The sequence below is a fragment of the Bactrocera latifrons genome, unplaced genomic scaffold, assembly GCF_001853355.1.
Source record: "Bactrocera latifrons isolate USDA-ARS-PBARC rearing strain unplaced genomic scaffold, ASM185335v1 scaffold_330, whole genome shotgun sequence".
NCBI classification, from domain to species: Eukaryota; Metazoa; Arthropoda; class Insecta; order Diptera; family Tephritidae; genus Bactrocera; species Bactrocera latifrons.
The window spans coordinates 84,752-95,911 of record NW_017536964.1 but is presented as its reverse complement, the minus strand read 5'-3'; the positions used below and the strand labels follow the sequence as shown (position 1 = coordinate 95,911).

The following is an 11,160-nucleotide window of genomic DNA, read 5'->3' as shown; positions in this document are numbered from 1 at the left end:
TTTTATCGACTCAGTCACTCAACTATCTTAGCTTCATCAACGTCGTCGTTAAAATAATAAATCAAAATAAATTATTGCTTTTGTTAATTTATTTTTATCAGTAACTTAGAAAATTGCGAATAAGTCGACTTATTATTATTTTTTTTTTTAGATACAAATATGTATCTCTCCGTGGCAAATTTCGTGTACCTTGTTCAGGGGATAAAAACTTAAAAAACCAGTATAATTATTTTGAGATAAATTTTTTTTAAATTTTTCCCCAAAAATTGGTCGAATTTGTCATAACAAAAATTTCATTTTTCATACAATAGAAACCCTGGAAAGTTATGATACAGGGAAACTTATACAAAATACATGTTTCAAAAAGCAAAAGGATCTTTCTTATACCTAAGCATATGTACTTTAGATGGCTGTAACCCTAAAAATATTTAAAATATTAATTTAAAAAAAAATAAAATATTGATTTGTTATTTCTAAAGTTCTAAACTAACAAATTATATAAAAAAATTAACAGATTTATTATTTATCAAAATTTCGCGTTAGGTATCCCTTAGAAAATACATTTATTTTTACTTGCCGGCCTTCTATTTTCTTCTCTTTCTTTCATTAATAAAATATTTGCCAGGTAGTTTTTTAAATTCATCAAGAATGTTGGCAAAGCATGACCTTTATTATAATTTTACTTTGGGGTTTTCTTAGAATTTTGTTATATGGTTGTGGTTACAGCTGTTCTTGGTGGTGACTAGAGAAAATTTGTTTGCTTTGTATTCTTTGGAAGAAATTAAAAATCCATGAAATACTAAAATTAAGTTTAAGGAGAATATTGTATTGTAAAGCTTAATAATCATTTGTAAACACCTCGACCAAACTGACAACATTAGTAATATGTTTCCCTAGTATTGCGCATCCTGTACACTCAGAAATAAGTACTACTAATCTAAGCACAACGAAATTAACTTTTATGGAATAATTGGGAATTTCTTTCTATTACCACTAAACTTTCTTAATTTTTTTTCGGACTTCTTCGTTCGTCCGGGATTTTCTTCAATTTTGTTTTTTTTTTTTTTACTTTTTTAGTAAACATAGTAAACTAACTTATATTATATTAAATAATTATAATTAAAGTTTTTAATTTATTACGTCTAATGTGTAAAACATAAATTTGTTTTTCTGTGCTTATATAAAAGCGGCCGATTTTATTGTTTTTAAAGTTTGAATTTAAAAAAAAATAAAATATATTATTAACTAGCTGACCCTGCAGCCGTTGTTCTGCGTGAAATTATGTGTTTTGAAATGAAAATAATGTTAAATTTATCATTTCATTTATTTTTTTCAATATAACGCATCTTGATAAACAACATTCTTTTGGTTTCTGTTCCGGTGTACAGAAAAGATGGTATACCAACACTTGAGCACGTCACTTATATCTGGCCGTGTGAAAAACATAGCATTTCCAAATTTATGTCACACACCTTGCGACTATCCTTGTGTCCTGTCGATTCTCTTCTCAAATGCAATTTTCACTGGAAATGGAAGACGTTTGAACTGAAATGACATAACGATAGAACTCAAAGAAATTCGTAGAATCATCGTATTCGATAGGTGCGTCACAATCAGTCGGGATCCATTACACAGTTTCGGCGCATGCAGATTGCGAAACATAATAACGACAGATCCAACTTTTAGACGCAAATGATGTGGTGGCATACCAAGCCTCCCAAAGAATTTAAAAATTCCACTGGATAATTCACGGCGTCGTCTTCATTGTCAAGACCATCCATCGATTTGTATGAGCGCAAGTCTCCCGAAATTTGACTTTGAATCCTCCAGTTTAAGTCAACAAAATCGGTATTTTTGGCAGCTAACATTGCGCTTGCACTTAAGGAATCATAGTTACGAATGTCCAATGTCCGATCATTCGTTATGAGTTCATCTTTCGTGAATTGGTGAACGGTACACTGAATTGTATTAAAGCACCGGAAGTATCAACCGGAGTTGACCCATTTCCAATTTTTAGCGAAGACGATGTAAAATCATCGGCGATCGGTAATGTCGTTTTTGTTCGTATCCTATAATTGACGCGAATTTGAAGACTGATATGTCGAAAGGATTATCGCGAAAAGTTTGTGATCTTAATTTGTATTCGAAATAACTATCGAATCATCGTTTGCTTCCAGTGATTATCATGTTTCAGAGATTGCAATTGCTGGCAGGCTTCTCAGAAAGTTGCACACACCGTACCATTCACACTACACAATTACTCAAATGAAGTTGAAATGCGTTCACTAATCAATTGCAACCGAAGATAGAAACAATCGTCGTTTTTCGGTTGCTTTATGTAAATTCGTTCTAATGAATTATTTGATAACACACCTGGATGTCCATCTACTGGTTGACCTTGCTGTCTGAGTAACTATTTATTTCTTCGACGATGCATTCCATGTATGTCAAGGTATTTCTGAATGGAGCAATGTTATCGCAAACGGATCACTGACGATAGTTGACCAAAAACTCGTAAATGTTAATTTTGTTGCTGGCGATGTTTCCACTGGCTGTACTGTATTCTCTGAGTTGAAGTACACTCTTTAGCCATTCACCAAATTAACTGCGAGACGCACAACAGTCGGAAAACGATCATGAATTGCAAAAGTAAATACCCTTCAAAGCACTTCATTGCTGTTGATGTACCCATTTGATAATATCTTGGTGACGTACGCCAACGTATTTTATCGATTACACCAAACTGCAATCCTCAACATTGATATGAGTTTGGAATGTGAATTAGACAATAATGCTGAATATAGTACCGTTAACGTGTTGTTAACTTCAATTTTCACTCTTCTAAACTGAATGTTCGGCCATTGTTGTCTGGTGAGCGATGCTGATAGAGTGAATATCCATCATTTCTAGTTTATGTTTCCGAAAGAAACGCACGTGGATAGTGTTTGGTGCATTTATTGTCAGGCATACGAACCGAAAAGGGATGGTAGTGTCCGCAAGCTCCATGAAGCAAATTGGTTTCCAGCACTTCGTATAGTACTTGGCCTTTCTCTGGATCAGGAATTTCCGCAGAAATGATTTCATTAATTTGATCTGGTGTAACCATTATCCACCATCCAAAGAAGAAGCGTGCGGCAAACCTTTCTTTTGCCACTCAACAGAGTACATCAAGCATCTAACGGCACCACATATACGTTGCTTCAAGATAAAGTCCATCCAACATCGTAAGTATTGTTTGAAAAGTCGTGGGGTGACATCGTGACAACCACTTGCGATCCATAATTCCGCACGTATGTCATCGCAACATGGGAGTAATAGGTCATGTGCCTTGGGCTACYAATRYATGTTGACTCCARAAAGAACGCTGAGCGATATTAGCGCGACCTCTTCGTGGCATCGTAACAAATTTCAATCCGTAATTGACCACTGTGTGTGAAACACCCGTATGTAAAGTTTTCAGTGAATAATTTTAATTTTGAATAGCCGGAATAAAAAAACTAGCGACCGAAATTGAACGATTCAAGTAATTCACAAATCAAAATATTGAAAAACAAAACAAACAAAAATTAAAAAAAAAAAAAATGGGTATGGAAAAGAGTTACTTTTTGAATCCAATTTTCCGACTTGTCCTCATGAAAAATATGGGGTATTTTTATTTTTAAACCTTAAACGGTCCACAAGGAATAACCTCTGAAAGGTTGTTGGCGAAATCTTTCATCAAGATTGGTGCAGCCATTCACTTAGCGTTACTAACAAACAAACATTCGTTCGTTTGTATGGGAAAAAGAAATGGGCTATTTTTAGGGGTTTCCCGGAAATTATTCGAAATTTTCTTGCCGTAAAAACCATCCTTGAACCTCAAAGGCTACATTAAAAAAAAAATTATCAAATTTGGTTCAGTCGTATGAAAGTTATTAGCGTACATACATTTTGGTGATTCATTTTTATTTATATATGTACATAGATTTCAAATATAGCGTAAATGAAATTAAATTAAAAAAATACAATTTTTTCATCGCATGTCAGTCTCTTACATTTCGAGCTGAGTTTTACGTAATCACTATCTTTCAATTGGTTTATCTGTAGCTAAATGTGTTTTGTTTTTAATATTAATATTTCTGATTGATAACATGTCATTAACTTATTTCTAAATAAAACATTTTTATACCGTAAAAAGTACCGCTATAAAATGTAGTCAAACCACGCGTTGCTATGGTATACATTTTATATTCATATAATAAACTATTAATGCAGTAAAAATTTTATTTACGAATAAAGGCGAAAACGTTTTGACGGTATAAGAATCCAAGGGATTGTACTTGACTTGTACTTGTACAAATAAATTTCATTGAAAAAAATTATATTGTTGTCCGCTTAATATATTGTACTTAAGTAACATCAACAATGTGCATGGTTAATGGAGATGTCCGCTTAATAAAGCTCTTATTGTATTTTTTGTTTATGAATTGTTTTTACTATCCTATCCTTTAAGTTGGTTCGAACTAAACACAGTGTGCTAAATTTTACTAAAATCGGTTCAATAGTTTAGGGGTCCATCGCGGACAAACAACGTGACACGTGATTTTTATATATAAAGATGTGCGCAATACTTGAAAATTTTGAGTGGTAAGTCAATAGAAAACTCGTATATGAAGGAAACGTCGTCACAAATAATTGTATACATACATTTAAACAAGAAAAATATTTGTAGCCAAAAGAAACTGTGGTTTTAGAACTCATCTGGAGAAGTATGCAGCAGTAGAGAATTGATTGTGTGGCCTAAGACGACAGCCCTATGCATTCCACTGCTAGCTTCACTTTTTAACCTAAAATTTCAATTTTATCCGGCTCTTTATTTAGAATGAAGAATACATTAGTTCTTGACGACATAAACAAAAAAGGATAAATCCTTGTTTCTATTTTTCCATTATTACGAGTAATAAAAACATAGAAAATTACACTTAACCTAATGAAAGACGCTTATCTATTTTTATGAGTATATACTTGTAAGTCATTTATTATATGATGGTTATCTAATAACTTAAATTTATTTTCATATGTAAATCTTTGCAAAATCTATTATTGGGAATTTAACGCTTATTACTCCTGGAATTTTGCAACGAAATTCCGAAAATATATGTCATAATGGAATTTGGTATGCCGGCGCTAACATTTTACACTCCAAACAAATTGTATAAATATTTGTGCATGTGCGTCCAATTTGGTAAACAACAATGAATCATAATTAGTGTTTGCTACAGCAGTTGACATTATGTGTTACTAAATTTTATATATACATTATATGTATATTTGTATACCTGTCTGCCGGTTAATCAGTTAAAGAGATGTATGTATGCGTAGATTTGTATGTATGTAAGTCCAGGTAGCTGAGTGAAGTACGTTTTGAGCATTTTCCACGGTTGGGTCCATGGTCATTGGAAATTCCTTTGTTAAAAAATCCCAAAGAAAAGGATTTTTTTCGCTGCCAACGGAGGGTAAGTTCACCGTAATATGGGTTATTTTGTATTCATTTTGTGGATGTTACAAATATGTTGGCTTTCGGGCATTTGTATGTATGACCACATAGTAAGTCATATTTTCGAAACTAGTATAAAATATTCGCTTGCTCCTCGAGCAGCAGCAGTCGGTCAAATTATCTGTTAGACGATACAACGTAGTAAGAGAGCTGAAACATTTCGAAAATAAATATATGTAAAAACGTTTGAGTGACTAAATTTTAACCAAGCAATTTTACGGAACTCAAAATTTGTATGTATTTACATATATTTATTTTTTAATTTTATTGATTAAAAAAAAAAAAACAGCTTGTTGGAAGGTTTTGACTTGATAATATATTAACATCAAACAGCAGTTACAACGCCAGCATTTTTTCGTCACACATAATAAATAAAAGCAGACGTAAATATATACGGAATAAGAAAAGCAATAGTAATATAAGAGAGCGCATATTTATGTGGTTCCGTGGGAGATAAGAAAGAATTTCATTCATCTCCAAGTTAACGCAACGAATCTCAGTAAAACCAAAGCCAAGCAAAGTCATTGAAATCAACCGCAAAGAGACACAAATTTACAAAAGCAACTAACAACTCACAATCAATCAAGAAAGTATTGTTGTACATTTGTTGTTGGCGCAACGTAATACAGTAATCGCCGAAGCTGGTTTTCCCAGAAGCGAACTCAAGCGTTAGCGATCGCAGCCGAGACCGGTCATTGTGTGCGCGAGACTTGCTGTGAACAGTTCGCCGCCGACGAACTAATAATATCGTCTTTGGAGTGTGCTTGCTATTTTGCTAAATATAAAATTAATTTATACGCAAAGTATAAAAATCAAACGTTTTCGTGACATCATAAACATGACGTTGTTGGGCGTATTTGAACTGTTCGCCGCCTATGTGATAATTATCGCACGCGCACGCGCTTATCCCACAACTATGACGCTACCGACGGTGAATAATGCGACACAATTGGACGCCTTCCAGTTTGCCGTTAACGAGAGCCATATATTTGACATACCGCCTGGAATATTTACAACATTCATACCACTGCCAGGTGAAGCGTCGATGAATGATGACAAAGATGATTATGTGCCCTATCGCAGCGATGTGCACGATAGCTTTTCATGGGCGCTAATTAAGCAAATATTGGTGTCAACAACACCGCGTCGCAATGTGATTGCAACTGCTGCTGCTGCCGCTGCCACTGCCACTGTAGGTGATAACTTACCAGAAGACGCAGGAAACATCGTTTTTTCACCCTTCTCTGTGAAGCTCGTGCTCGCGCTACTCACAGAGGCGACGGGTAATGGCACACGTTCGCAGCAACAACTACTAGCCACACTGGGCGATATAAGATCACTTGAGAATTTACGAAATTTTTATCGCAAGACTTTGACGACTTTGAAGAAGGAACATGCAGATTACACTTTACGCCTGGAGACACGCCTATACACCGATAAATCAGTGCAAGCGCTACCTTCTTATGCCACATTGCTAAAATCGGCTTATCAAACACCAGTCGATAGTCTAGATTTCAACGATGGCGTCGCGGCGGCTGAGAAGATCAATTCCTGGATTGCACGTGTTACGGAGGGTCGCCTAAAGCAATTGGTTTCGGATGCGAGTGTTGCGAAAAGCGTTATGCTGTTAGTGAACGCTATCTATTTCAATGGCAAGTGGCGCCGTCAGTTCACTGAAACGCACACTGGCGCCTTTTATCGCAGCGCAACCGATCAATTGAAGGTTGCTTACATGGAATTGACCGATCACTTCTATTATCATGAGAGTAACGAGTTGAAGGCGAAAATTATACGCCTTCCTTATCGTGGTCAGAAGTTCTCGATGTTCATTGCATTACCGAATGAGGGTCAAAACATTGACTCGTTTATCAGCCGCATGCAAAATGAGCAGCTGAAGCATATGCAATGGATGACGGAGCGCAGCAAAGTTCGTGTGGTCTTGCCCAAATTTAAATTCGCATATAAAACCGATCTGAAAGCAGCATTATGTCGCTTGGGTGTAGAAGACATATTCACCAAAAACGCTAATTTAACCGCTATGGCTTCCAATGATAATTTACAATTGATGGTTTCGAATATACTGCAGAAAAGCGGTATCGATGTCAACGAAGTGGGTACAGTGGCTTATGGTGCTACGGAAGTAGAAATCGTAAATCGTTTTGGCGCCGATGAAGAGGAATTTATTGTGAATCGACCGTTTGCCTTCTTCATTGAAGAAGAGAGCACGGGGAATATCCTTTTTGCTGGAAAAGTGATGAAACCTACGACATGAGCAACTATATATACTTAGTTACTTAGGTTTTTAGCGCGTAATATGTAAATAATTTATAATCTTAAGTGTTAGGTCTTAGTGTAGCCCAACAGTTAGTTAATGTTATGTGAGAAATGAGCATATAAGTACATTAACAAAAAACTTAAGCTTTTGAACTGTTAAGAAACTTTTTTAAACTATTAAGAAAAATAAAAGAAAACTATAAGCAAATATTTATAAACTAACATATTTAATTTTTTATTAATCATTATCACACAAATTCTTTAATTGAGTTATAAGTGCACTTATTTACGTGTAATAAAGCTGATAAGCTCAGAACTTATTACATATGCGGGAAATTTTCATTGCAAACTATCAGCTCAGTTCCGTAGATTTACAACTGTGATTAAAATATCGTATACTATTGAACTATATAGCTCGGTTCACAATATTCCATTATGCAGCAAAGCAGAACTGAAAAATTATAAATTTACTTTTAGTTTTTTAGACTGATTGATTAACGATTTTGTTTTGCGGTTATCGCATTGTTAATCTACATCGCAGGAATTCTCTAAACAATGCCCTATGGATAGCTTTGCTTTGGAAGTAATACATGGAAGCAATTTAACCTTTCAAAACTATGAAGCACTGGACTATCAGGGTATAATCAGGTAAATTTAAATACAAAGAAGCGTTTATATATGTATGTATGCACAAGTACATATAATATATTCTACAAACAAGACGAAACTAGAAATCGATGGATGTTTGTTAATTGTGTTCAGTCACGAATGCGTCAAAAATGCCTTGATGTTGCTGGTATTAAAGAAATGAACATATTAGTATACAGCGAATCAAACTACACACGTACTAGTAGCATTCTCCGGGTTTCAGATGTTGAAAAGAGAAGGCATAGACCGGTCCTCATATTTTATTACATGTGATTTCTTTTTTTGTTTGAAAAGCAAACGGCCGACCATTCGCGTCAAAATCAGAGCTAAAAAGTCTGATAGAATTGAAATGTTAGTAGAGAAAACAGTGTAAATAGATTTTAATCGATTAACCAGTCAAGACGATCTCCTGATTAACGTCTTTGACAAAAAGTGCGCTTTTTACGCTTACTACTTAAATTTTTTTGTAAAATAAGTCAAATAAAACGTAGTTTAAAGCTGTCATAGCATACATATGTATGTATTACATGTATGTATTATTCTTGCTGTTGTTGAGCAGAAGAAATTTATTTTGTATAATTTCGAAAATCAATAATATAACAAGTAAGGAAGAGCTAAGTTTGGATGCAACCGAACATTTTATACTCTTGCAACTTACAAGAATCGAGGCCAGCACTAGGCCCAGAATGATACACACATATGTATGTTGCAGGAAAAATAATTGTTACATAGCTTTGCAGTATGTGCGCCAAAAAGCACAAATACGCCTTGCAACTCTTAAGCGCTATACCAAAAAACAATTTTGTATCTTAATAAGTGCCGGTTCATAACAGGACATTTTTGTCACTTAAACCGGTTATTGTAAGGGACGACTGGACAAAACCCTTTGGGTTCTTCTTCGTAACAGTTCGCCACTACATAATTCGGCACTTTTTTAAATTATTTCCATGATTGATTCAATATGTTCGGAAATTTTAATTGCATTCTCTTGCTTTTGTAGGTAATATGCAAATAATCAAAAATATGTTTGTGTTTTGTGATATGAAAGGGATTGTTGAAAATTGTCCGACTCAAGTGGTCTCGTGCAGCTCATAAGAAAATGTGTCGGTAATGTGCGATAATAAAAGCCATTGTAAAGCCGGTCATATAGCACTTCATAATTTTTCACTAAACAGCATTTTGTGGATATGGCAGTGCTCCGACTCTTTCAATCTGCTGCATGAATATTTTTCACAATTCATTGCAGTGATAAACGGTTAGAATTTAATTCCCCACGACAGCAACAGCATTTAAGCAACTTTTTATTACAATAGTTAGGTAAACAAACTATTATACTATCTGCAACATAAGGCTAGAGTAAAAATATTCCATAAAATCTACACTCATTAAAATAATTTTGAACGGAATCCCGCACCACATTGGTTTCTACAACCTTGACGTCCCTTCAGAAAATGTCCATATTTATATATTAACTAATTTCCGTAACTATTTCTGTTTTGTGTGAAACGAAGGAGAGTTAATGCGAACACTCAAAGTTCATTGTGTGATAATTATTGCTTTTCCCACGGCGTGTCTGTCAGAGCGCTACGTGTCAACGTACAAGTATTTGCTAAGGTTGCATGAATGCACAAACACACACACCATATGTCAGTACATAATGTCATAATGTAAAAATGCTAGTTTAATGGTAAATAAGTGGAAATTTCTCGATATGTGATAATTATGGGATTGTCCTCAGCGGATTGTGGTAATAACTGTAAATGACACTTTAAAGAGGTCAAGGGAATTACCTGGCGTGTCGAAAGAAGAAGAGAAAATAGGTATGCGACACAGCCACATTTGGATCGTTGGTGGGATATACTTACATACAAACATATGTTTTGGAAAAATGTGTGTGCTATACTACGAAGCGTAGAGCGGAATTCACTGCAAATTTCATTGATAAAAAGTCCCGGTGACATATTTTGCTTATATACTGTCCTTTGTATTTTTTATAGGAATTATTTATTTATAATAGTTGCATAAGTCTATGAACATGTGAAAAATAGACCCAACAATTCTTATAAACGGTTATTAAAACTAGAAAAAGTTTTAATTTCGGTTGCATCAAACCACAAAACCTTCACAAATAAAAAAGTTATCTGACAAAAGTTTGATTACATCGTTCAACTTGTATGACATTTCTATAGTGGTAAGATTCTATTTCTTCGGATTTGCCTTGGGCAAGTATCCATGTCATATTTCGTAAAAATATGTAGTCAAATATTGTCCATATAAAGACTTGATTCGGATCGATCAACTTTTATGCGAGCTATATTCTAATCCTATAAGGCTGTTCCGAACAATGATCACCTTATTGGTAACAAAAGGACGTATGCAAAATTTCAGATCACAAATAATAAGGGACTAGTTTCAGTACATACCGACAGAGAGACGGAGAGACGGACTTGAATTAATCGACTCAGGAACGCTACGCTGATCATTTATATATTCATTTGTATATATATATTATTTAGTCACCAACTTTCTTCTGGGTGGCAAACTTCGTGGTATCGTAATATACCTTCAACAGGGAATAATGAGGTCCATGTGTACATACGACCATAAGATGTATGAGCAATGAAATTACTGCAATATTAAGTAAATACCATTCAAGGGGCTTGCAACGGCATACTGGTGGTCATACCGCCCAACGAGACAAA

At 34.7% G+C, this 11,160-nt stretch overlaps 1 protein-coding gene across 1 annotated transcript; it reads left to right on the top strand.

Annotated features, from left to right (window-relative positions):
- Window positions 1-5,719: 5,719 nt before the first annotated feature.
- Window positions 5,720-8,010, top strand: LOC108971242 (leukocyte elastase inhibitor-like). The gene is made up of 2 exons (XM_018937189.1): window positions 5,720-5,769; window positions 5,826-8,010. Exon 2 carries the CDS (start codon window positions 6,375-6,377, stop codon window positions 7,806-7,808), a length of 1,434 nt encoding a protein of 477 aa, XP_018792734.1. The 5' UTR covers window positions 5,720-5,769; window positions 5,826-6,374; the 3' UTR covers window positions 7,809-8,010.
- The last annotated feature ends 3,150 nt before the right edge of the window (window positions 8,011-11,160 follow it).

Bases quoted from the DNA above. Each gene is read 5' to 3' on its own strand.
- LOC108971242 (XM_018937189.1), top strand. From the start codon at position 6,375: ATGACGTTGTTGGGCGTATTTGAACTGTTCGCCGCCTATGTGATAATT.